At 41.9% G+C, this 27,238-nt stretch overlaps 1 protein-coding gene across 1 annotated transcript in view; it reads left to right on the top strand.

Moving 5' to 3' along the window:
• The first annotated feature begins 3,803 nt into the window (after positions 1-3,803).
• Positions 3,804-27,238, top strand: part of BEND2 (BEN domain containing 2) — a 33,507-nt gene continuing 10,072 nt past the window's right edge. The window contains exons 1-7 of the mRNA XM_069770297.1: positions 3,804-4,325; positions 14,968-15,114; positions 18,520-18,680; positions 20,512-20,583; positions 20,762-20,836; positions 23,894-23,998; positions 26,167-26,680. Coding sequence (XP_069626398.1) covers positions 4,313-4,325; positions 14,968-15,114; positions 18,520-18,680; positions 20,512-20,583; positions 20,762-20,836; positions 23,894-23,998; positions 26,167-26,680 — 1,087 coding nt within the window. The 5' untranslated portion in view covers positions 3,804-4,312. The remainder of the gene's footprint in view (positions 4,326-14,967; positions 15,115-18,519; positions 18,681-20,511; positions 20,584-20,761; positions 20,837-23,893; positions 23,999-26,166; positions 26,681-27,238) is intronic.

The following is a 27,238-nucleotide window of genomic DNA, read 5'->3' as shown; positions in this document are numbered from 1 at the left end:
AATCCAGGCTTCAGCGTGTACCTTTGGGTATGCATACATGGCATGCAACTGTCAGGCCCATCCAGTGATAATACAAACTCGATACTGTAAGTAGTATCACTGCATATACGAGCTTCTCTCAGGTTGTACTATCCTGCTTCTCAGCAAAGCATCCCAGCATGCTGTGTAGATACATATAAGGAATGTATATAACCATGCATGGGAAGCGTTACAGGTTTGGGCAGGGGGGTTGGAGGATAATAAAGCACATGGGTGTTAAAACTTAGATGCCACACTGATAATTTTGGCACCTTCTCCCCAGGGTGGAACTCAACCACCACCCAACAAATCTTCCTATGCAGTCTTCCTATAGTGTTCTCAGAGACTTAGCAACTCAGGCCGGACACACAATCTGGTGGGGTCCTCCTTGAGCCAGCAAGCAGCGGGCATGTCTTAATCTCCATCTCTTGCTGGAGCTTTTATAGAAAATAGAGAGGCATTGATCCACAACAGAAATCCCATTTCAGAGAGGGGACTAGCACAGGCATTCATTGCAAGTACTGAATGTTAGTGCCTGCTCTCAGGGACACTGCTGGTCACATCTGTCTGCTGCTCTGCGTAACGCGGATATGGTCTGGGAAGCAAGGGATCCTCCCCAGATATGGCTCTGATCACCGGACATCGCTGTGCATTTCACTTTGCCAAACCAGCTGAACCATCAAAAAAATCCTGATAAATTTAGGCTGTAATTTCTATTAGTTTCCTCAACTCAATGCACAAAAGTTTTGGGATCTATGAAGGCCAGTGTGTAACTGGAGTTAGTCCACAACTTCACTTGCCGTTTGAAATGTCCAACACTACAAAATACCAAGTTTCAAACCTGAAATGAAGACATTACAGAAACAGCTAAAGTAGGTAAACTTGTATTTTTATTTTATTGGATCCATAACTCTAAGTACCAGGAAAGATGGCCAACAAATTAATTTCAGGAATTTTCTAGTCAAAATGATCCAAGAAAAAGGAATTCTTTGTAGATCAGGTTTTCTCACTCCTTCTGAAACCATGATTCTGCATTCAAATGCATTAACTATTAGCTGACTCCTTTCCCTGTAAAAACCTCCCGCCTACCTCCACTTCCTTCAGTTTTCTTTTGAAATGCATCCTGCCTTCTACATGATTAGTAAGCCACTGAAACAGTATTTGTAGAATTATGCCTACCACTTTATATCTTCAAGACAAAACTTTCTAAACCAGCATGCTGTAACGTTACAGCCTCTAGTGTGTCAAATAATTCCTTTTCATTTAGCTTCACTTCCTAAAGACTGTATTCCTCTTAGCCCTACCTTAAATATCTTTCTTCTCTTAGCTCCTCCAAATACCGTTGCCCCACAAGACTACAGAAATCGGATATCCAACAAACTTTTTCTATCTGTTTCCTTTCAAATCCAACATTTCTTCATCCTTGCCCTGAGAACTTTCTTTCCACAGGCAGCAATATCCCCTATCCCTCACTCTGGTACTTCACTTATTAGTCTGTGTCTTAGTATGCCATTCAGCATCTGTGGCCTCCCAAGACCTTCCTGGTCCCAAATCATTCTTTTCAGGGACTGCTTCCATACATCCACACAAAATGTTGCCCCATCATAAAAAAGTTCCTCTGTTTCTGCAGAAAAAATAAAGGGAAGATAAAAGCTGATTTTGAATACAGCATTGTTGGCTGGGATCCCTATTACTCAGGCATTCTCCCATCAACTCGAGCTTTACGGGAAAGTGAAACTCATAGTTTACTCAATGTTCTTGCAGCCCAGTACTTTAATTGGAAAGCATCATAAAATTCTGATATGTTTTGGTGAAGAAACTTGTGCAAGAAACTGGATGTACTGCACTGACTCAGTTCAAGATGGGGCTTGCAGATGCTGGTCTTCTACCTTGCCATCTATGTCAAAGAGAGAAAAAGCTTTTAAAACCTGCTAAAGATCAGAAAGTGATAAAGGAAGCACTGACTAATCCTTCGGGTTCTCTCAAAATGCTTATTAGGAAATAAGGCTAAGTTTATAAATAGTCCTTATATATGTGTGTAATTCTTACACAAGCTTTCTGACAGATAAGCAATTATCTGCATGCTATATAGCCATTATGCCTTTCTCACCTATACAGGTATCGGCTTTCAAATCTTTAGTAGTTCTCTCGGCCTTGAATCTTTCAGATATAAGCTTTAAACTTTAAAAATAGAGTATTATACGTTGGAGGAAAATACGTTGTGCCAGATCCAACACCCAAGAGAGGTAAGACTGCCACAGCTCCATGCCCACAGGTTCCATCAGTAGCAAGGCAGAGGGTGTATTCCCGTCAGGCACATGCACACAAGAGCATGCATATATACCACATATGTAAATATATATGTGACCAGCCACACTGATCACAGACAAACACACGCATCCCTCACACAAACACAGACAGCACCAACAGCCTCATCCTGCTTCCCTCTCCAGCTGAGCAGGTTGGAGGTCCACTAGTGAGAAAAAAAGAAAAAAAATATATATGCACATATGCATATTAACAATGTGGATCCTTCTAGCAGCTAGTCTTAGACACTCAGTCCTCCCAGTTGCTGGCACATGCAAGTTCCTGAGGCCACAGACCCACTGCACTTGCTGGCGCAGACCATCTCAGCCCCCTGTCTCCTAAACATGCAGAGCTAGCTGGGACTCCCCTGGTTCCCAATAGCCAGCCCCACCAAGGCCACATCCTTAGAGACACAGAGCCACTCACAGACTCAGTGTTGCCCAGGGCACCCTGATCCCCCCGTAGCTACCACCCTTTGGTCTTCCCCTTAGACACATGCATGCTCCCCTTCACACCTTGAGACCCCCCAGACCCTACGGTCTCTCCAGCAGCTGGCAAGGACTCCTCTGGTCTCCAGTAACCAACTGCCCCACAGTCTCACCCTTAGAGACATCCCTGGCTCCCAGGCCACTTCACCTACTGGCTGGACAGTCCAGCTTGACCTTCACTAGTGCTCACACACTCGCTCGCACACCCGCACTCACTCCAGTTGCTGCACCACAGGCACACAGGCCCTCTGACACATGAGCTGACTGCTGGTGCTGCACTCAGACCCACATACACACACGTGCACACAGAACAGAGAACTCTCAACCCAGGCAAGAGCTAGAAAGAAATTTAATATGACACTACTCTCTCCTTGCACAGCACTTCCCAGACATCTCTTTCACCTCCTGGAGAAAGGGATTGCCCTTCTGTTACTCTGCTTTAGTATCTCCATGGTGCTGCTCAGCTGCGCTTAGGTCCTGCAGGCTGTCATAGGGCACTTTGTTGCCCCAGGCCATAAGCAGATCAGGTCCCATCACCACCCTGGATCTCCTTCCAATCCCTCCACAAACATATTCCCCAAAGAGGTCCCTGTGCCTCCAGGGGGGGAGCGTAAACACAGCCAGGGAATGTCTGGGCAGGGTGTCCTGTGGCCCTGCCAAACCCCCTAACTCCAAGCCTGATTTAAAAAAAATGAATTGGCGTATAGAGATGAAGGAGGTAGGGCGAAAGGCACAAAATTGTTAATATAGGTAGGTGAGGCTGAAATTTCTACATTTTGTCACTCCCAAAGGCCCGGAGTGTTCCTGTATGAACTGCAGCCCTGATGATACCCGATTTTGTAGTCAGAAATTCCGAGGAGAACCTTTTGCAGCTGTTAATACCCCTTTGTAACTGGATTCCTCCCATTCCAACAAGTAGTTCGCAAAGAACCAAAACAGAATCTGATGGCGTGGCAAGATAACCAGACACTACTGCATGCTGAAACCTGCGGCCGCGGACGGCTTGCACAAGAGGCTCTGCCGTTCCAGAACCGCGGTGGCCGGACCTGAAGTTACCCACGGCTTTGCCCTCCCGCAGAGACTTGGGGAGCGGCTCGGCAGCCCTCCATCCTCCTGGGGACGGAGGAGCCTGCGTGAAACCGAACTCGCTGCCCTCGGCTAGCAGGGAGCGCGGCAGCGCCACGGAGCCAAGAGCAGAGCAGAGCAAACCGGGCCACCTTCCGTACCGCGAGAGCCAGCAGCGCGGCAGCGGCCCGGGCCCCGGGGGGCGGCTGAGGGGGAAGGCGGCACCGCCCCCGCGGCTCCCGTTCGCCAGGCGGGCCACCCCGCCACCTAGCGCGCAGCCGCACTGGTTCAAAACGCTTCACTGCTCACGTCGGAGAAGCCGCTTCCGTTTCCAACGCCGCATTCCGGCCACACCTGCCTGTGCCGGAGCCCCGGCTCGCTCCGCCGCCCTGCCCACCCGAGAAGGACCCCGCGCTCCGCCGCCCCAGCGAGCCATGTCCGCCAAGGGTAAGGCTCCAGGCCGCCGCCGCCCTGCCGGTCCCCCGAGAGAGAGGGGGACGGGACGGGACGCGGAGAGCGGACGCTCCCTCATCGTTCGCGACAGCCCCGGCGTTCTCTGCCGAGCCGGCCGAGCCACGCCCACCGCGCCCGGCGCTATTCGCCGGTTCCGGCACGGCGAGGCGCCGCCATTGGCTTTCGCTTCTGCCCGTCGCCGCCGCGTCAGCGGTGGCTCGTGGCGCGGAGGGCGCGCGGGCGGTTAGAGGCGCTGTGCGGACTGGGGGTGGCGGGGCGGGCAGCGCTAACGGTTTCTGCGCGGGGGGCGGGCCGAGGGTCCCCGCGGGGGGCAGGCGCCGCTCTTCCCCCTCCGGGCGCGCGGGGCGGCGTACCTGCCCCAGCGGGCTCCCGCGTTGTCCGCGGCCCGCGCGTTTTCCCCGGCGACGCGTGTTGCCGAGGTGCCCCTGCAGCGTCGCTTCTTCCGCAGCTGAGCCGTGGGCAGAGGGGCCGGCGTGCGTGGTTGTGCCGCGGTAGCGCTGGAAGCGGGGCTCTCCCGGGGAAGTTCCTGCTCCGACGTAATGCGCCCGTGCCACAGCGATGATCTGGCGGGCGGTGTAGGGCCGGAGGGTCACAGCGGCAGTTGCGTGGTTTGCGGCGGGGGAAGCTTTTGCTTTCTTTAGCCCTCGAATGGTGGGTAAGCGTAGCGGCAAAACGTGGGGAAGGCTTCGTTGTGGAACAGCGACGTCTCGGCCCTAGCAGGTCCCCGAGCGCTGCTGTTACTCGGATACAAAACCCGAGTTCCAGCGGAGATGAGTAACGCTCCTGAAGTGAGATGCCTGCCCTAATGATCTTCCCATTCGAAGACGTAATGCGTACTGCAACTTCTGTATCTTAGAGGTATATGGGCTTCACTTACTTAGGATCAAACCAGGTCTATTTCTGTCAGTTACACGCTTCACCTTGCCCTTCCCAGGAGTAATGTTTATACAGTTTCACATCAGTTTGAGCTTACTTAGCTTGTCATTGCCGTCACAGTCCCCTACCCTCTCAAGAGGTTTCAGTTGTCTTTTGCTCAGATGCCCGATTTCCTTGTGTGACTTCAAGGTTCAGGGAGCTTTTCTGGATAAAAAATAATTTCATTTTTGGTGTGTTTAGGCTTCGGCCAGTTCACTGTGCAATTATATAAGTGTCAGCACGAAGTAAGGGGGTAGGACTGAGGTGCAGGAAGGTGGGAGCATAGCAATCCTAATATACTCCCAATTAAGCAAACGTGCAGGGTAATGCACTGGGTGTCTGTGCCTTCTCCTTTGTCCTCAATTTTTTAGTCTCCTGATCGGCTTTGTCTATAACTTAGTAATCTTAACAAATATTAAGACTGTTCTAAATTCCTTGGCAATAGAAAAGATGTGCCATTAATAATATTCCTCAGTCAAAAGGTGCAGTGTGAGCTCAGATCTTATTAGACATCAGAGGCCTCTCTAAGATTTGTTTTACCTCGAGTTTTGATCTTACTAGCATCTCAGTAATCCAAATATGAAACTAAAGCCAAGGGAAATCTGGTTTCATTATTCTGCTTCTTTGTGTTTGCTGTATTTTGGTTTGTATTTGCTCAATACGTGATCCCATTGTCTTAACCTGTTGCAAATTTCAGTCATGCAAATTCTGACTACAGCATTCTAAATTAACTATTGTTTCAGTGTTCAGAGACTGTTAGTAAGCATTTTACCTGTGGTAGAGTATTCTGGTGTCTCTGATCTGTGACAGCCTGTCTAGATTAAGGACAAAATTATCAGAAATATGCTAAATCCAAGGATGCGACTTGAGGTATATGGTATCCAGTTTTTCTGAGTGCAGCATTTAAGTATCTATAAAGTGTAGTTCCTCTTACAGTAGCTTCCATGGCTGTCTGTTGCACTTGGGAGTATTGAGATCACGTTTGCAGAAATACAGACATGTGTCTAACTGAACTCTTAGAAAATGAAGAAAAAAATACTGGATTTCTGTGAAAAGTTTGATTTCGTTTTAGTGATTTTGCTAGCAGCCCCCAGGAACTCTGTAACAGATGTTGGGATAGGATTTAGTACTACTCAGTGCCTTCAGCTATCTCTCATTTGCCTCTCCTTACCATTCTATACCTCATGGTTACCTATGTTTCTATTTCCGCAATAACTGAGAGCATTCATCAGGTAATGTCTGACTCGGTACAAGTCATTCCTTATCCCACTGGTTTATGTGGTGTATTTAATTAGTAATGTACTTGGGGGAAGAGAAGTTGTCTGTCAGCTTGTCTTCAGACTTCAGCTGGTGCATCAGATGTGGCTGTATTTCTGTGCTCGTAGCTTTGATTATCATAGTATGCAGAAATGTGCTTAAAACTCTTGGTTACATCTGCAATGAGATTGAGTTAATAGGCAAATGATTACTTGAAGCTGGGATGGGATGATACTACCCCTGAAAGGCATTATGATGCTGGTGTCCCTGTGCTCTTCCTTCTGTTAGTTCCTTTTTTTGTGTATGTTAGAGTTAAGTGTCAGGCCAGAAATAGAGCAGGATTTAGTTGTGGTCCAAGTTAATCCTGGCTGGCCCTCCTTTTGTGACTTAGTTTAAAGCCAGGTAACTTCCTTGATATATCTTTTAGTTGTTTGGGTAGGGTTGCTTTGCTTGATTTGCGTTGGTATGTAATCTGTAGTTGCTACAGAGTTTTGGGGACTTTTATGTTTGTCTTAACTCTGGCTTTGAAAGAGTTCATGTTTGGTTTTGGGGTTTTGTGGGGGGGGTTTGTTTGTTTGCCTTTTTTTAGTGTTTCTTGATGTTTAATATCAATGTCTTTCCATCTTTAAGTTATTTTGGTGGTCCGTCTGTGTTTCCCCAGCCCGAGTTTTCTTTACGTTGCAGTTTGGTTTTATTTGTCTTTCATTCTTATGTTTCACATTTTTCTTCTGTTTTCAGCTCTTTTCACCAAAGCCTACACTACTATATTATTTTGGGATAGGTGACTGAGCAGTAGTAAAAAGATAAGCAGTCATTTGGTTGCTGGATTATGTTGATCAAATGACAGAGTTTCCAAAGAAGAGAGAAAACTTTCAAGTCATATTTACCTTTACATGTATTTCTCTATTGGAAATAAATTCCTTATGATGCTTGGGTTTACTTTGATGCATAAAAAGCTGTAACTTAATATAACAGTGTAACTTATGATGCAGGGTTAGACACACAGTTGGATGTTTTTGCATGTAAATCATTATGAAAGCTGGGCTCACGATTAAGTGCCTTTAACTTTCTACAAATACCTGCTACCTGATGATTTTGTGCAGAAGCAGAGAAGAGCTCCTGGTGAAAGAATTCTAAATGGTGAACATAAACAGCTTTTAAATTAAAAAGAGCACCTCCAATCTTGGCTTTCTAATTTGGTCACTTCACAGCACTGCTCTGTCTACAACTATCTTTCTGTACAATGCATTTTTTTAATGAACCTCTACCTTATATTATAGCATATCCTACTGCCTTACCGAAAATAGTGTCATAGTCTATACCGTATAACCCAGAGCATGCATTGAGTCTGAGAAGGAAATTAGTTTGGTGATGTTTTCTAATTTTAGATGATTGTCACTTCAGTTTTCAAACAAAGTCAGAGTTCTCTTAAACTGATAACTTCTTCCAATGACTGGATAAACCACCCTGTTTAATCCTACTATAATGTGTAATTCACTTCACAGTAAAAGCCTTATTTGAAACATATAAGCTTAAAATATTTTCTTAATCACACTTTTTAAATTTATAATTTCCTTTCTAGACTTACTGGAAATGTCTAAATATCTATGTCATGATATTTTGTGTCAGTAGAGTTAATTAATACAATGAAATTAACTTGGCACAAGAAATGCAGTTGCATCTTCATTCAAGTCACAAGTAAAAAAATCTTGATGGCTTCTTTTTTTTTTAGGAGTACAAATTAATCATGGAATTTGGCAGTTTGTAGTTTCTACTTGAGAGAGACAGATCTGGATTTAATATTATTTGGTGCTATATAGATGGTATTACTCCATATTGCTAGCACTTTTAAGAAGCATCAGAAATACTTAGAATTGCTAACAGGACTAAGTTGCAGTTTCTTTAAGACTATGAGTAAAAAGCTGGAATTCTTTTGTCACAAGTTTTTGAAGGTGTGAAGATTGTAGTTGAATGGATGAAGTTGTCCTCACATGGAAGAATGACTACAGTAGTAACATTAAGAGTTGTTTTCCCTTGCCTGAATAAGATATGTATAGGCCTATAAGATAAGAACTGCTTCTCCCCCTCCCGCCCCCCCCCCTTTTTTTTAAACTAGCTAATATTAGCTGCCAAGTCTTCTAAACAAAATATTCTTGAGCACAGACATTCTCTTGGTGATGAATGTAGTCAATCTACAGCAAAGACATTTAAATTTGTCCACTGACTTTAGAGGCAAGACAACTAGAATACATTAAGAAAAGTGGTGCTTGGTATAAAGCAGGTGGGTCTGCATTTCTTGGAGCAGCTTTCCTTATCGTTGCAGTGACCAGTCATGTTGATAAACCTTCATAGAAATGGGTCGTGTATTCTAATCTCAAAATTTCTTGACTGTCCATTAAGAGTGCCATTTTGAAGAGGGAATAATTTCCTTTCCCTGTATGAGAGCAGCCATGTTCAGCAATGGGTGATGGAAGTTAAAAGCCCTGGGGATGAGGAGGATCCTGACCACCATCTTAGAGGTTAAAAGTTTTGAGTTTTGTTGCTGCATTGCTTCTACATCATTGTAGAAATGTTGTAATTAATCAAGATATTTTTTGGAAGTGAGGTGTTTTCCCTTTCTGTATTTTCCTGTTTGGTCAATGTTTATCCTCCAGCTGAGTTGCTTTAGCTATAGATTTTGGCCCTTCCCTTGTGAAGGCAAATCTGTTCTGATCATTCTCCTGCAAGGGCACCATAAAGAACATGTCCTTCATATCAATAGTAGCTAAAATTGGATGGGCCTGTTCTTGTATGGTGGAGGTTAGCTCAGCTATATTTGGCAGTGCTGTTGTCCCACAAGTGGGGTCATTTACCCGGTGTGCGAAATGCCAATATACACACAGAGCAGAGGTATTTTATTCCAATTCATGTTTGCGCAAAGATGGGGGCTAGATGGTAATCCACAAAGCTAGCACACTTCATACCTAAACGGACAAGCAATTTATACGGTTCAGTTATTCATATTCAATTTCCAAAGTTCTTCCCCAAAGCTATTACTGGTAGTCACTTACCTAGCACAGTTTCTATTGGGTTAAAGTTTCCCCGTTTTGAATTAAAGGTACAGTGTTCTTTTATTCTACAGCGCATGCTCAAGGACAGTTAGGGGGTAAGTATTTCTGGTCTGGAATTGAGTCGGTGGTCATGATCTCCCCCCTGCCGCCTTTACCTTTCCTCCAGTTATCGAAGATTTTTGCTGACGTCATGCCTATTAGCCATTATTAAACTTTTCGGTGCCTCCTGGGGTAGGATGTTCTCTTCTTAGCGGTATTTTAGTTCTTCAGGGCCACAGCCGTTAGCAAGGCATGCCTTGTGTATACAAAGGGTATCTTATTTCACAAGACCTTTGTGGTACATCACTTCTTAAGTACATCAGTGCCGCTGTTAAAGGGCTGGTTTTAGCGTTCAGGCGCCTGTAATCTATGGTTAGTCGCCACTTTCCGCTTGGCTTCCATACGGGCCACACAAGGGAATTGTATGGGGAGTGGGTCTGGGTGATCACCCCTTGTTCTTGTAACTCTTTTATCACTGGGGTGATAACCTCCTTTGCTCCCAGGGGTAGAGGATGTTTCACGTTTACAATTTTAGAGGGGGGGGAAGCTGCGGCACAGTTCGCAGAAGCCTAATCGGAACAACCGGGGAGCCAAATTTCCACTCTCTCCCTTTAGAATCTATCCAGGCTTTCCCCTTTAATAGCTCTAATCCCAGGATATTGGTGGGAAGGACGCCTATTATCATTGTGGTTACAGTGGGAGTGGTGTCCCCGGGCAACCAGCTTTGCACTCGGGCCGTAGGTTGAGGTCTGGAATTTCCGAAAACATCAGTAACTCAAATACGCTTTTTGTCGGGTGCTCTTCCGCTTCGGTTTGCCGTTTCACTGTTTAATGCTGACATCTGAGCCCCTGTGCCTACGAGAAAGGTAACCGGCGTTTTAAAGGGACCCAGGGCAAAAGTTACTAAGAGTTCCCCTGGTGGTTTTCTGTGAGCCTTCTAATGCAAACCCACCGGCCGTCCCCCGGCTCACTTAGTGGACCGCGGAAGGGGTTTCCCGATTCCGGAGAATTACGGCCTTCCTCCAGCGGTGCTGTAGGGGCGGCGACTTTTTGAGGCATCGGAATTGAGGGACCGCCTCCTTTTTTCAGGAGATTTTTGCGTATGGGTTTCCACATTTTAGTAACAATTGTAAATTCGGAAGGGGTAAGCCGTCCCTTAGTTCTCGAGGGAGTCCTTTACTTAACCCCTTACTTCCGTAGCTGATTTCTCGATCCCCCACCCACCTCACTTTTACTGGGTAGATAGGACATCCTACCCTCTACTTCAGGTCCACGGACCCCCGCAGAGGCTTTCATGTCCTTACCAATTAAGCCCACCCAGCGGCCATAATTTATTAGCTCCTGAGCAATTTGTCCCCATGTAAGAGTGGCCCCTCTGCCGGGTCTGGCCACCAAAATTGCTCTTAGTCCTGAATTTGTACCGCATACACCTTTAGGGAGTCGGGAAGCCCTTTAATCAGGGGAGTCATTCTATCAGGGTTAGCAATTAATAACATGGGAGAGGGTTGACACACAACAAGATGTGTATCATGTGTAAGTTGGAGACAAGCTGCCTTTTTTATGCTCTTCATAAGCCAACTCAGCCTGGAGGTAGGAATAGCAACCAGGTCTCCTCTTTTGATGGGGTCCAATCCCCCATAATATGCTGCCCACTGAGTCAAGGACCAGGGCTCCCGTGGGTCATCCACAGTCAGGAATACCCCTGGACCCCAATATCCCTGAGCTTCTTCCTCCAATAATTTTATTCTGTCTCTCTCAGTCAAAGAAACTCCAAACATACTCAGTTTTGGTTTCTCTAGCTTGCCTGCTGTATTTTTCTTGCAATTTTGCTAACTTGGTCGCATTGTAGGGTATCTGTTTGACAATAATGTTTGGCTGATCATTTTCCGCATCTCCCCCCCTACTCAACCTCCATTTTAATGAGAGGTCGCATCTTTGGATTAGACATGGATTTAGCCTTAGCCTCTTCCATTTCTTTCCAGGGGTAATTGGGATCACTTTCTTGGCTGACAATATCAGCTTCTTTTGCAAAGCTAGAGAAACTGGATTTGCCATTTAAATCGTTTTCATACTCTGCTAGTTGCACCTTTAAGTCTCTTTCCCTAATACAAGCTTCCTGCAGGCTGTCTTGAAGGTTTTCCACAACCCTCTTTCCTTCTTTTACTATTTCCTCAGCCTGTTGCCGTTTAGCTCATTCTACCTCTAATTCTACCTGCACTTTAACTAATTCTTGTGATACCGGAAAGCCAGTTGAAGAAACTCTCTAAGACTTGTTTTGGAGTTTTAGAAAGCAGGCATTCTTTATTGCAGTGCTGGATGCACGGGGGATAATTCCACCTAGCGTGCATGCCACAGCTTCAGCACAAACAGGTTATATGGAGTAACAATTACATATTAATCGCATGAGTATACATACAAATTATAGTAACTGATTATCATAGTACTGCCTACATCCGATCATGTGCAATGTAGCATTCATTTGAGTTGAAGGGCAGCTTTTACGACCACCAATCCATTTGAGATTGTTGGCTGTCCTTGAAGTCTTTGTTCTTGTCCTTGTTCTTTGACCTTGAAGCTTAACGCAGTTTCAGTCACGTGGTCAGTTTCAACATTGTTCTTATCTAGTGTACAGGAACATCTAGTCATAAGAGCAAAGAACTGCAAAACTTATGAGTAACTACCTCTACTAGTTAATTGCTTGACTATACTTTTGTCTACTGTTTCAATCACAGTGTTAGTATAAGATTTCTAATAATTATTTACCAAATCTTACTTTTACAGTCACCTAGTAGCAAACCAGTTTCCACGGCTGGTACAAAATAAGACCATCAAAATATTTAGACATACCATACAGAATGTATGGAAATACTCTATCGCTTGCAGGGATTGATTCACCTCATGTTCCGTTTGCTTAATGGTATGTTTGTCCCTCTGGGTGGCTATTAGTGCCACCCCCAGAACACCACAGACAATTAATTGCCTTGCCTTTACCAGCCTTAAGATGTTTTTCTTTTGCCAAACTACTTCTTCAGAGATTGCCAATTTTTCTCCGCCCAGCCGTTAACCTGGCGGAGTGGGACATGCTTTATATCCTTTTAACAAATCCAACAGCAGGGAGCAGTCAAGATCGGGTTTATCTCGGGCTGCCATGATCTTCTATTGGAGAATTCGGCTTCAGCTGAATGTCAGTTCTCCTTTCCTCAGCACTCCAACTGATATTCCCCCCCCCTTTTTTTTTCTTATTACAAACCCTCCTTGCTGTTTCAGACTATCCTGTCCGTGACACCAATTTAGATGTCCCATCCCACTCGGCAGGCTCGGGGGAGGTGATCTTTTAGTAGTCTGTTGCAGCACACAAGCGTCACAACAATGACTCAGGAGGGACAGGGAAAATTTCAACACCCCGTTTCGCTCAGCAAATCCCAGCGCAGGAGTCATGACAATGGCTCCTAAATGCCAAAATGTGTTTTATTTAACAATGACTTATACACAAGTGTGGCTAAATTTGGCGTAGCAGATATTTTGAATAAAAAACTTGACACCTAACAGCTGTAGCCAAGTATTCCTAACAACAAAGTAGGAGGGAGGGGAGAGATAAGAGAAAAAAGGAGAGGTAAGTATCACCACCCTTGGATCCAGTGAGGAAGGAGTCTCAGTAGAAACTGGATTTCTCAGGCAGCAGGCGCATGCCTGGGGGCTTGGTGTGTGTCCCCGTCCCCGCTCTCCCCCCACCTGCTTCATACCCTCGTTGGAGAGCCCTTCGTGCAAGTCCTTCACGCAAGCCTTGTGGGGTTTTCTTGAAAGTTCTTGAGGGAGTTAGGGGGGTGTGGGGGGTGTTGCTGATGTGCCCTTATCCCATTTAACTTGTTTACCCAACTGCTGTGTTAAGGGCCTGTGGCAAAACTCCGACTCTGAACCTGTGACAAAATGTCCAAAACAGCTGCTAGAAAACTTCCCAGGAAGACCCTTGTCAGAAAGCTTCTTCGAGGCACAACCACTAGAAAGCCTCCCACAAACAGCTCACTACCCCACCTCTGCAGGGCATGTCCTATTTCAGCTGCTTGCAGCTACCTGCTTGGTTGTTTTAAGACAAAATGGTTGCCAGTCTCTCACAGTCTCTTGGTCCCTCACAGCAGCTAATTAAAACTGGTCGAGAACCATTCTTGAGCCTAAGTGACATATCCCAGCTCATGTCCACTCAGCTAAACTCCTTTTTGCAGAGCAACTATGCCCCAACTAGCTTTTTGGTTTCATTTACTACTGTAAACATAGCTATTGACTGCCTGGCAATTGATGGGTGTTTCTGAGCACACCCTCAATTTGGTGAAGTCTTTCCTAATCTGATGACAGCCAAATCCAAACGCTGCTGTGTTGTTTCATCTGGATTAGATGGGAGTAGAGGGAAATAATTAGATTAGATGGCCAGAGGGAAAACTTTGGCCTGCGGAATTCAGCTTCTTTCCCACCTTTTGGTCTCTTAAGAAATTGGAACAGAGAGAAGAGAGCATGATTTGGAGTGAATTGTGTCTTTAAGAGTAAAGAACCAGACCACTGTTACACAGCCTGATTCCTTCCTGGAGCTCGGTCCATCCCGTTCACTGAACAGGGTATCCTGTGGAAAATACAGCATGTGTTCATATAACTAGTGTTATGCAAGTGTGCTGGCTGAATTTAAGTTTTATCTACTACCTTTAGTGGTTCATGGTATGATTCCTTCCATTAATTTGTTTCATCAAGAATAAATTCTGCTCCCTCCCCAGAACACCAGATCTAGCTATAATAGCTATAATACAGTTATTCTCAAACCAGGACATTTTTTATTGATGTAGTATGTAGGAAAAAATCTGGTACTGGAGATTTGCCATTCAGTGTTTCTGCACAGCATCTCATCAGGAGCCCATGTTTGGTTTGATCTGAATACCAAATATGCAGTTAGGATTGTAGACTGGTTTGTTTCAAGTGTATTAAGCATTTCTTATTTATGAAAGTAAAATTTCTAAACCAATTTAATGTCATATGCTTGATTGTAAATAGTGGAGTTCTGAGAAGTGCTTGGTACTGGCTTATAACTGTTCCTGTTGAAGCTGGACGTTGTGGGAAGAGTTGGGTACTGAATAGTTTCAGGAATCCTGCCAACGAAGCATTAGTAATCTGCTTCCCTTCTAGTGTGTGTTAAAACTTCAGTGCCTGTGTTTAAAAGTGACTTCACATTTAGATGCTGAAGTGAAACTGGCTTTAAATTAGCTATGGTACAATTCAGATAATGCTAGACATGATACAAGCACTACAGTTGTCATCTGATACTCAGAATGGTGTCTAGTCTTACTTGTTTCTCTTTCTGCATATGCTAATAGATTACGCATCTGTGAATGTTGAGGACGATGTTGAAGCAGTGATTATTGACCATGGAGAAAATGGATTGTCCACACAAAGCTGCATGTCAATGGAACAGAACTCTGAAGTAAACAGTGTTGTTCACCATGTGGCTCAACTTGCCTATGGTAATTACTGTTCGTTTTTATTGTGATCTAATAGTTAATGCTGTATGTTCAGCGCTGCTGTCTTGAATGCTTTCTGTATTACCCATATCTTTAAAACATATTTTATAAGAAAGCTACTTTATAGAAATTGCTTGGCAATGCATTTAAAAAGAGCTTTTTAGTTACTACTTTAGAGGTCTTTATTATAGTGAACCCACTGAAATATTATCTTTTAAAAAACCAATTTTTTACTTATAAAGTAGTATACCTAGGAGTGAATTAGCAAGCAATTTGGAAAATAAATGTCATGGAAGAACCTAACCCCAAAAATGAGGTTTTTAGATAAACTGTCCAGTGTAATTTAGTGGAGCACTGGAGATACTGGTGTGCAACAATAGTAAGATGGTTGTTTAAGGTCATAAATTATTAGCTGTAAGTAGCCTTTGGTGATTGTCTTAAATTCATTGTATTATTTTAACATGCAAGATCAAAGTCTCTCAGAAGTCTTACCCAATTCTCCATTGGCCCAGACAAAAATTAATCATAGCTGTTATGAGCATTTAGTAAGCCCAGTAGCAGTATTGCCAAGTTAGCAAGGAAAATGACTGTAACTAAGTGATGGCATTTATTAGTTTGTTGTTTGGGTTTTGTTTTGTTTTGTTTTTTTTTTTTTTATTTAGCCATTTGACTTTATAGAGAATCTCATCAGTATTTGTCTTCAGCAGAGTTAAGTTACATCTCTGTTTCCTAGTGTTGTTAGGTGCTTCTGAGAACCTTTAATCTTTTCTGGTCTTCTACTTGACAGTAGATTATACTGTAATTTTTTTGTACATTTATGTCTAAAAACATATTTTGGGGAGGAGGATGGTTTGGGTGGTTTATTTTGGTTTTTTTTGCTGTTTTATTAAAAAAAAAAAAATTCCTGCCCAAGAAACTGTCATAGACAGTTGCTGACCTTGATTTCAGGACATGAGTAATTCTTTTATTATCAACAAAGGCATCATGATGACTGGGTATGATTGATTTTTAAAAGGTGAAAGATGGTTGTGTCATCTCTGGGCTTAGAGCTTCTGTTGTTGTAGATTGTTAGCACTAGGTATTGTCTAGTTAAAATTGAGCATAGAGAGATGTATGACCAAAACATGGTGTAAGTTTTATCTTGAATATAACTGTTGAACTTAACTCTTTGAACTGGAATTTTCTCTGTTTTTATTCAATCACCATCTTAGGCTACTATCTTGTAGAGCAGTGCCTTTTCTTCAGATCTGGTTCTGTCTGTCCAAACTAGTTTCTTTTACTTTTGTTTCATATCTTCTTGCCTACAGATACTTAGCTGGCAGAGCAAGCTCAGCATCACTAAGATACATATCTAGGTCTTTATTTCTCCCCGCTTGCTGCAGAACACTTTTATTATGCTTTTTACTTATCCATTTATGCCCACATAATTGGTGTCACTTTTGCTGGCACTGTTTTTTAGGTCATCGTATTTATGCCTAAATCTAAATTTGGGAAGCTAATCAGAAAGTTGTCTAGCTTAACATAAGCATAGTATGTTTAAAATGTAATTAAATCAGGGACCTAATGCTTCTCCAGGTGAAGTGGCGTTCTGGTTTGGCTGCAGAAGGTTATCTGCAGTTTGAGTGACTACATTGTGCCAGTGCATTAATCCTGCTGCCCTGCACCCCTTCTGCTTTCAACATGTCCTCTTGCCTGTATTGGTGTTGGTCCCACAGAGCACTGTGATCTCCCCGGCTCTCAGTTCTGGGGGTGCTTAGTAGTAGGAGATGAGTGCTAGCTTGGTCTGTGTGACACAGACAGAAGGATGAGGTGTTCTGGGAAAGGAAGCAAACTCTGGAGCTGCGTGGCAGGGTAGGTAGGTTTTAATCTTCACCTAAGAGAAGAAATATTAAGTAATTGCATGTGTATTTTTATTACTTAGTTATTGATAGTGATTTCAAAATGATGTTAACTACATTAATTAAAATCTACCGCAGATCTTGCCTAGGTAGCATCTGTCAGCTCTGCTACAACTTTTGTCTGGGCTCTTCATGCAAGGAAAATTTTTTTCTAGCTTATGATATTGAGTATATAACTACTTTTTTGTCCTGCCCCTTGCCCTTCCTCTTGTAGTGCTTAGAAATGCAGTTGTCTTTGCTTTTCAGTGGTTTCTTAGCTTGTCCCTGTCCCATTTGATTTGCTTTCTCTTCCTTTGCTTCTGAGATAGTAGTTCTACTTTCCAGTTGGGCCATGAAATTAGTTCCATTATTTTGCGAAAGTAGTAAGAGTACCCGTGTAACTTTTCTCATGCAGCCCCTTTTACTTGGGAGGAATTTACTGTAGGTATCCACAAAACTTCCCCACCGTACCTTTTCAGCTTGACCTAAGCTCCAAAAAGCTCCTTCACAGCAGATAGTATGGTGGAGACTTGGTTTTGCCTTTTTATGCCAGCTAAGTTTTTCTCCTTATTTCTTGGAAACCTTCAAAGGTCTTCTTAAGCTTTACTTGTCTTTTCATATCTTCTGTTAGCTATATCTATATCTGGTTATCTGTATAGTGCTTGGCTTGTCTATAGCTAAAATATATAGAACTCAAGGGGAAATAGTTAATTTTTTTTTTCTTCTTCCTCTCTTAACAGTGTTTTTATTTCTCTTTAAAAGAGCTACCGTAGCCCTTTCCTGAAAGCTTGAGGGTAGAGCCTGTAAATGATGGACAGGCAGATTTGACAGTAGAGATACGCCTTTTTTCTTAACTTTTTTTTTTTTCCTTTAACATTCTTCAAAAGGTAGGTCTGGCAATCCTGTGGGCTTCAAAAGAATTAGGATGGAGCAGTGATAAACTGTGGTAATTGCTTTTTAACTGTGTGCCAGGCCCATACATGAAGAGGTGAGGCATTTTGTGTATTGCTTGTGGATAGTTTGTGTTTGGTAGTCCCTGACCTACACTGGCTCAACAGAGGAGATACTTTGAGCAGATCTTTTTTGTTGCACAGTGCTTCAGCACAAAACTTGTGGAGACCCCGTAAGTTTAGGGAAGGGACAGCTGAGGACTAAACAAATGGGAACTGTGTTTTACATTGTGGGTGTATTGCCTGAACTTCAGTTAACTGGTTTTGTTGGGGTTTTGAATTCTGTGACTTTGTACAATCGGACATGGAAATGAGAATAGAGAATCAACAGTGAAAAGCAAAGCAAATTAAATGGAGGCTGGAGAAAGTTTGGAAGAAAGACTATTAAATTGAATTTATAATTTCAGATCTAAATAAATTGGATTAATATGTGTTTAATAATATGCTAGTAAATAAATTTCAAATAACCAAGCAGTCCAAAATTAAAAAAAAAAAGGGTGACTGTGCATGTTTTTTGTAGTGAAATGTTTAATGCAGTGGTAAACCTGCTCATGTGCTTTGCTTTTTCTCCACTTTTCTAGGAAACGAAGGCTTATCAGTGCTAGCTGAAGGAGTGGCATCACAAATGAGCCATTCTGCAAGTATGCAGCGAGGAAATGGTCACAGCCCTGAAAAAATGGACTTCATGTGTTCACATAATAAAAGAAAACGACTTGCCCCTACTCTAGTGGGACACAATGTGGTATGTTTCACCAAACAGTAGCCCTTTGTTTTGAGGCCAGTTTCCCTGTTATTGGGAATGCCATTTTTCCTTCACTTTTGTATGCTCATTTGATGACATCCCAGTGAAGAAGTGTGGGTAGGAGATCCATGTAGTGCATGGAAGCTGCTAGTGAGACGGGGAACCAAAGAAACCTTAGCAGATATAGTAGATATATGAATGTGTATAAGAATTGTTTAATAATTATCTAGCTTATAATGAAGTTAAAGAAGTTTCAGTAGAGGTAGACATAGCCCAAGGGGATGAGAAGTGATGTTTAACGCTTGCATTGTTGAGGCTGGCTGGGACAGGAGATAGTCCCTGATAAGAAGCAGCAGTGGCTCCAAGAACCAGCCAGGACCGACCTTGTGATTTGGACAAATGCCAAGGGACAACTGAGTCAGCGCAAGGACAGAAGGTTAAGAGTTCACTGTGAAGAAGACATACAGCCTTCATCTTCACGACCACCAGACGACCACCATAAGGAGGCACTGTGCAAGCGCAGTTGAGAGGAGACTATGGAAATGACTTCCTAGAGCTAATTTTAATATGAAGCAGGGATAGGTAATGCCTATGTATAGGTGTATTGCGAAACTCTATGTATATGTAACACTTGACTGTATAAATTTAAAGTGAACTGCCAAATCGGGCGCGCACGACTTTGGTGGGACTACCCGCCGTGCTGCCCAGCGCTGAATGAACATACCTACTTTACAATCTCACTGATTGTGGAGTCTGTTTTCTGCATGTCACTAGCAAGAGTAAAACCTTGTTGTGCTGGATACTGTACATGTGTATAACAACAGATAGTGTACAGTGGAGAGTAACTTACACCAATTTCCCATGTAGATGCTCTTATTTTTTCAATAAAAATCTCTTTGTGCAATTTAGGATAAGAGTTGAAACTTAATGTTGAGTAAGGGTTTGCCTCCATAAACAAGTCTGTCCAAAGACAGACTACATATATTTTTAACTGAGGCAGTCTGAAGCTTAGTTCATGTCACCATATTCTTAAATTACAACAGTCTGGGTGTCTTTAATGCTATAAAAGCAGTTCCACTCTGTTTAATTCTGCCTGTTGTAAAACAAACCAACCCCCAACCTCCCCCCCCCCCCACCTTCCTTTTTTTAAAGTAAGACCTGATTAAATATTACTTAGTTAAAAAAACAAACAAACAAAAACCCCAAAACACAAACACAAAACAACAGATTTGTGAAATGTGACTTAGGGTGGATGGACAGGAACTGCTCCCATCCAGTAAAGAAAAATGTCGGAATTGTCCAGGTGGTGGCACTGTTGAGTCCTGTCTAAGAGCAGTTTTCAAGCGGTGAGAAAATTAATGTCTTTTAGACATTTTTACAGCTTCTATGTGCAGAGTTATACCCATTGAAATAAATACACTTTTTTTTTCAAATTGATTTACTTAAATTAGTGTAAAAATCTACATGGAGTCTCATAATTACATAAGCCTGGCTATATAGTACATATATAGTTAGATGAGAAAGTTCTGACCTTAGAATAACTAAATAAAAATACATATTATTGTATAAATTTGCAAGAGGTTTATGTTAAACCAGAATAAGATACTCTTAAAAGAAAATTGAGGTGAGTTTTCATATGACCTAACCACAGGCACATAAATGAGATGACTGTGTTGAGTCTCGCTTTCTTGGGCCCTTTTGTAGCCAGGGGAAGGAATATAGCTACAACCGAAAGTGTCCAAGTTGGATTCCTAGCAGGTTCTCTCTGTAGTTTATATTTTGAATTCTTTTGTTATTCAAAACCTTACAATTTCTTTATGTTATTTCCCAGATGAGAACCAGGGAACGAGCATATGAAGATAGTGACAGTGTCATTTATGAGTATGAACCAGATTATGAATGTGTAAGTAAATTTTCTTTTGTTTGACCGACTGTGAAAAGCTGCTTTGGGGATGCACGTTTTGGGGTAGACTGAAATAACACGTGATGTTCAAAGTTGGGATTTATTGGCTTAATGTGATATCTTAAGACTGTGTTTATATTACTAGCTTACACTATTTTTTATTATTTTAATGAAAAAGGGGAGTATTGTATCTGAAGCTTCCTACATTGGAGATCAGCAGAAAACTCTTATGGAGGTCCTCAGTTATTGCCAGGTATTTTTTTTTTCTTTACCTCTGAAATGGCATTTAAACAATTTTAGTTAAATTTCAGGAAGATTTGCATTCTATATTTGATAACCTATGACTTCATCCTTTCCAGTTGTTCATTTGTTAATTGCCCACTTATCTTCAATATTTTCAATGAAAAAATAATCTATGTCTTCATATTCTCTGAACTTTTTCACACCATAGCTGGCAAGAGTGCTTTTCAAATATTATGCTTTAATACAAAATGTAAAGTCTAGTGATTTATTGGGAGGGGCTTCACAGTAATGGGAAAGATCTGACAGTCACATGCATCCAGCTTTTGAAAGTACACAAGGCCTGCCAGAAGTGTGCCAAAATCCTGGTGGTGGTGTTTTGGCAAGTTCTTTGCTTTTGACTTCTGAAGCAGTAGCTGGCAAGACTGAAAATCACTGCACTGAAAATTAAAAGCATCCCATATTTATTCAGGTGAGGACTTATATGACTCTGGAGTCATAGTACTCTATAGACTGAAAGACATTCAGGCCATGCTTTAGGGAGGATAGTTTGTGAGTGGCTTGTAGCCAAGTATTAGTGTCTTGGAAGTCTCCTTAAGCGTATATTCAGCAATGCTGTGGAAGAAAATCGACTAAGTGTGACTAACATTCTTGCTGCTAGTCTGGGAATGTGTGCTGTATCAAGTAGTGCTAATGAGAAGATGTGGCCTCTTTTGCTGCCTGCTAGCCCCTTTCCATCTCCTTTACCCCGTTGTTACCACATTCTCCCAGTAAATCTGCTGTAGGGCTACATGAAGCCTTTTAATAATGCCTGTGCTGTCCACACTGATTTAAGGTTTTTTAATGCTTCCTTGAGATATTTCTAGATTTGGGGGAGATTTATAGATTCTTTTGTCTAAGGATATTTAATTTTTTTTAAAAGATAGCTATCATATTGAAACCTAACTGTTGGTTTTGATAAAATTGAAAATAATTAGAAATTCCATCTACTACAAATCCAATCTAGAAATTTTTTTCATAGCCATATGTATTTTTAAAAATTTTTGTCAAGTTATGCTGTAGATCAACAGAAGAAATTGCTTTAGTTAGTTGAAGAAACATTTCCTCTTTGTAATTCATAGTTACAATGTCCTTGTGTGTTTTTTGCAGTAATAGCTGATGATGTGTGCCTGATACATATTTTCAAGTTGGCAGTGTCTTTTCAATACTAGATTAATATTCTGTTATCTCATTACTTTATACTGTTATAACAGTATAAAGGAAGTGTATGTCTAAATTGCTGTTTGAGCATCATGCTTGAGTTGCTAAATCCTGGAAACACTGAAGAAGGAACTTTCTATGTCGCACAGTAACATATAGTAATAACTGATGGACTTTGAATGCTTTGATTTATCTGGCTTTTATGTCTGAAAATTTGGACCTTTACAACAATGCTTTAAAAAGTTTGATTGCTTTAGTAAAGCAACACAAATTTTTAACATCTGAAAGAAAACTTGACCTTGGGGATTGACTGAAGATCAGACACTTTCAATAAAATTAGTAGTTTTTTCAATTCTTTGATGGCAGCACAACCCTCTGGTGTATGAGCTGCTCCTGCCGGTCTAGTGTCATCAGCAAAATTGCTGAGGGTATCCTCTGCCCATTATGCAGACCATTAATGAAGATGTTAAACAGGATTGGACCCAGTATTGATCCCTGGGGTACACCACTAGTTACTGGCCCTCATCTGGACTTTGTGCAGCTGATTACCACTCTCCGGGCCCAGCCATTCATCCAGTCTGCAATCCACCTCACTGTCTGCTCATCCAACCTGTACATCAGCAGCTTGTCTGTGAGGATCTTATGGAATGCAGTGTTGAAGGCCTTCCTCAAGTCGAGGTAGACAATATCCGCTGCTCTCCTCATCTCCCAGACCAGTTGTTTTATCGCAGAAGTTTATCAAGTTGGACAAGCATGACCTCCCTTTGGTGAAGCCATGCTGTGACTACTCCTGATGATTTTCTTCTCCTTCATCTGCCTGGAAATGGTTTCCAGGATAGCTGCTCCGTCACTTTCCCAGAGATGGAGGTGAGGCTGACTGGCCTGTAGTTCCCTGGGTCCTCCTCCTTGCCCTTCTTCAAGACAGAGGGGTGACATCTGCTTTCATCCAGTCTTTGGGCACTTCTCCCATTTGCCATGACTGGTCAAAGGTTATCAAGAGTGGCCTCGCAATGACATCAGCCGGCTCCCTCAGCACTTGTGGGCGCATCCCATCAGGCCCCTTGGACTTAATGTATGTCTAGTTTGCTTAAGTACTGCCTGACCATATCCTCTTCTACCCAGTGTGTCTTCCTTGCTCCAGCCTTTCCCCCTGGCCTCTGGGACCTGGGATTCCTGAAGGCCAGTCTTACTCATCAAGACTGAGGCAAAGGTGGCATTGAATCCCTCAGCCTTTCCCATGTCCCGTGTCGCCCAAGGTCCCCTGTCTCATTCAGCAGCAGGCCTACACTTTCCCTAGCCTTCCTTTGTCACCTCTGTACTTCTAGAAGCCCTTCTTGTTGTCTTTGACGTCCCTGGCCACGTTCAATTCCAGTTTGGACTCTTACTTTACAGATAGTATTTTTCTAAATACATTTCCCATTGGTGATCTGGAAGTCAGTATTTTGGTGGCTGCCTGTAAGCCTTTTACCTGTGTACTTGGAAACTTATTATGCCTTAAAATAGCATATCATAATACCTAACTTGCTGTAGAGCTTGTCAGTAGCTTTTCAGTGTAAGACAAAATGCTCCAAATACGTAAAAATAAAACATCCACTGTAAGCAGGAAGAACAACCTTTAAGTGCCAGCCACATTAAAGTTGCAAGAGTAAGCTTCTCTGAGAATTCTTTTTACTGTGATATTTACCATTCTACTTGCATTTTTGTATCTGAGTTGATCTTCAATATGCTTACAGAAAGTATATATTATCTACAGATCTTACCCAGTTTTAGGGAGGTAATTTTGTCCTTAATTGAAGTTTCTTGGATATCTTCAGATTTAAATTGGGTTCTTGTGAAACAATACTGTTTTCACTCTTATGTTTGTTGTCAGGCCATGTATGACGCCATTCAGAAATTGGATAAAAAATTTGATCTGCTTCATCGGAAGGTCTCAGAAATGCAACACAGTCGTGTAAAGCCACTGTTGCTCAAACCTGTGAGTATTAAAGACCCAAGACATTTATTTTTCCTTTAATTCTCTCACTTCCTATGATGCTTCTTTAAAAATAATCCCCTCCTTTCACTAAGATTAAAATTAGTAATAAACTAGTAAACTTAAATTCCATTTCAATTAAATTATTCTAGATTTCTTACTATATGCCAGCTTCAGTCTCCTGTGTTGTTATTGACCAGTGGTCACAGCATGGCCCCCATCACATTCAGTATGCTGTGACTGATGCTGTAAAATTCTATTTGTGTTGTAATGAACAGAAATAAATTGTGTAGGATACGTCCTAAACTTGGACTAAAATGACTAATACGGACTAATATTTAGGACTAATACGTCCTAATATTGGTGTCACCGCTTTATGAGAAGCGTTGTACGGTCTCATTGGTTTCTGCAGTTAGAAGAGAGTTTATGCATCACTCACATAGGCTGGTTCAATTGACTTACTGATTTTTAGATCTCAACAGTGTGTTGCCATATCCATTATGGTATAGAATTTTATTTTTTCTAATAAAAAGGCTTTTTTTCCAAATCTTTAAGAAGGTTTAATATTGGGTACACACTATCCATTTTGTTCCTATATGGTCAATCCACTGTTAACTAAGGAGACAGAATATTAGTACTTGTAACAATGCTCTTTAAAAGGGAAACAGAACAGGTGATTTTTGAAGAAGGTCACAAAATCTGCAATGATCTTTCTTTGTCAACAATACTGCAAAGCTTTTAATGTGGCAGAGGTGATCCTGCTGTCAGACGATGTCAAGGCATCAGTAAGGCCATTTACTTTAAGGGTGGGTGGAAGCAATGACATTCTCGTGCATGTTGATTATGAATAGGATACTAGGTTTTATTTGGGAATGCGGGTTTTTTTGACAACTCCAAGCTTGTACTGTCCACACATCCAAAAATAAGAGATTCAGGGAACAAACTGCTCATGTCAGTTACTCTTGGACCCTGTGACTTCTGTGCTCTTACCCTCCCCTCTGATCATGTAGGATGGCAGCTGCTTTAATGTTCAGATGAAAAGTGACTGCACTGTGCTTTTTTTTTAAGTGGCTTTTATCACTATATGGCGTAAGGGGGAAGTCAGCAAATGCAACCTGCCAACCATTTTTTTTTGTTCTGCTAGTACTTTATCTTTAAAACCATCAGGAATGCTGTAGATTTTTTATAGCTGTACCACTGTTGTACCTGTGATGGGCTAAGGATATAAACAAGGAAAGGTTGGTGGTGAAGGTACTATTTTTTTTTCTTATTGGATCAACTCCAATAGCTGGAGAAATGGACAAACTTTCAGGCACGTAAGCCTTTCTTCAGGTCATAGATTTTTAAAGCTTTCAGGGGTGGAATATAATCAGATTTCTGTAAAGAACAAAACAAAACAAAACACAAAAAGAAAAACAAAACTAACAAACGAAAAACCAAATCCAAACCCACATGTGTCAATTACATTTGGTGGCTCCTGCTCAGAGACTTGTATTTTGAACTAGAACACATGCATTAGTGTGCGTATGTTTCTTAATAAAAATATTCCAAGTGGTGGAAAGTATAGCCCATCTCTCAGTTTGTCTGTCTTAGTCACTTTGGAATCTTCTGTTGTTGGAATCTTCTGTTGTAGATGAGATCCAAATGTTCGATGTTTTCAGCTAGCAAGTAAAGAATGAAGAGGCAGCCAGGAGAGAAAGTGAATTGTTTTTTTCTTGTGTAAAAGGAAGCTAACATGGCAGTGAAGACGTGCCTTGAAAATTCAGCAGGCTGGGTCAATGGCTGACAAATTTTAAATTTTATTTTGCTTATTCGCTTTTTTTTTTTTAGAGAGTTGTTTTTAAGAGCCTTTACAAAGCTGCCTTTCTCATTATATATTTCTCTGAGTTTTTAGAAAGCAATTGTGCCAGCACCCCAGGTGGGAAAAACTTGAGAAACATTGAAGCTGACCAGATTAAACTCTCAGTGTTGGAACTACAAGTGAGAATAAAAGAAAGTAGAGGGAAGGCTAAAAAGTAATAGCACTAGCTTCATGACAATGAGTACTTCAGTGAAGAGTCTGTTGCCAATAGCATAATTACTAAAATCTAGTCTTACTGGTTTGCAAAAGAAAAAAATGACCAGATATGTCTAATTTAACCTTTTAATTGTTTTCTGAATCACGTTTGCAGAAACCAGTTGGATTTACATACAGAAGTTCCAGTCATTTGCCCCAAGGGAAAACAAGAGTACAAAAATCCATGGAAAGGGAATCAGGTCTTCATCTCTCTTCACCAGGTCAGGGAAGGCATAGCCCAGTCATAAGGGTTGCTTTACAAAATGGTCACGTTCAGGTCAATTCCACAATAAAACATGTTCAACAGAGTCTTCAGCTTGAATCGCAGCAGCCTGTTCGTAGGCAGAGCCCACCACTCCCCACTATAGTTTCTACACATTCATTGCATTCATCATACGCAGCAACTAAAAGGATGCCTGACCTTTCTCCGCGATCAAATCTTGTAGCCAGTGTTATGGAAAGTACTGTCAACATTGCATCTTCACCAGTGGCATTGTCATCGATGCCAGCACCATCTGAGACCAGTCTGGGAAATAATACTGTGGTGGTGAACTACAGAAATGCATCTGGGAGTGTGAACATTAGTAAAGAACTACCATCTTCTTCAGTCTCCATCAATCCTAGCGTTGGTGAGTTCCTTTTTCATAAATACTCAGAAACAAAGGCTAAAAAATTGCTGCTAATATAAAAAAATACGCGTAAAGAAATCTCTTTATCGTTATTTAGCAAAAGTAAAGGAGCAGAATTGGCTGCCTTACAAGCATTATTATAATGGAGTACTGTTTACAACTCTTGAAACAAAGGTTATAGGAATATTTAATATGGCAGGCATCACTTAAAAACCTCTGCAGTGTATATACAGTTGTATAGACTATTGATTTACAGTACGTGTTTTGGGTTCTTTTAAGACTAAGCCCTCTTTTTCTGTCTTGATACACTTGATTTAACCTATTTTTAACCTGTGTGTATAAGCAATGTATGCATATGTTTAAAACGACAAAAGAGATTGCTGGTAAAGCTAAGTGAAGTATATGCCTGTATATATGTTTTGCATTTAAGAAAGCAACTTGATTTGTATGAAGGAAATGTCTGTTTTCTTCTTGTGGAGGATTTTATCAGTGAAAAATCCTTTCTATCCTCAAATCCTCCAGTGTTTGGTTTCTTTCAAAATACTTAATTCCACAGAA

Source organism: Haliaeetus albicilla, chromosome 25 (genome assembly GCF_947461875.1).
Source record: "Haliaeetus albicilla chromosome 25, bHalAlb1.1, whole genome shotgun sequence".
In the NCBI taxonomy this organism is placed as follows: Eukaryota; Metazoa; Chordata; class Aves; order Accipitriformes; family Accipitridae; genus Haliaeetus; species Haliaeetus albicilla.
Note: the sequence above shows the minus strand (reverse complement) of the source record. Positions and strands in the feature narration are given on the sequence as shown.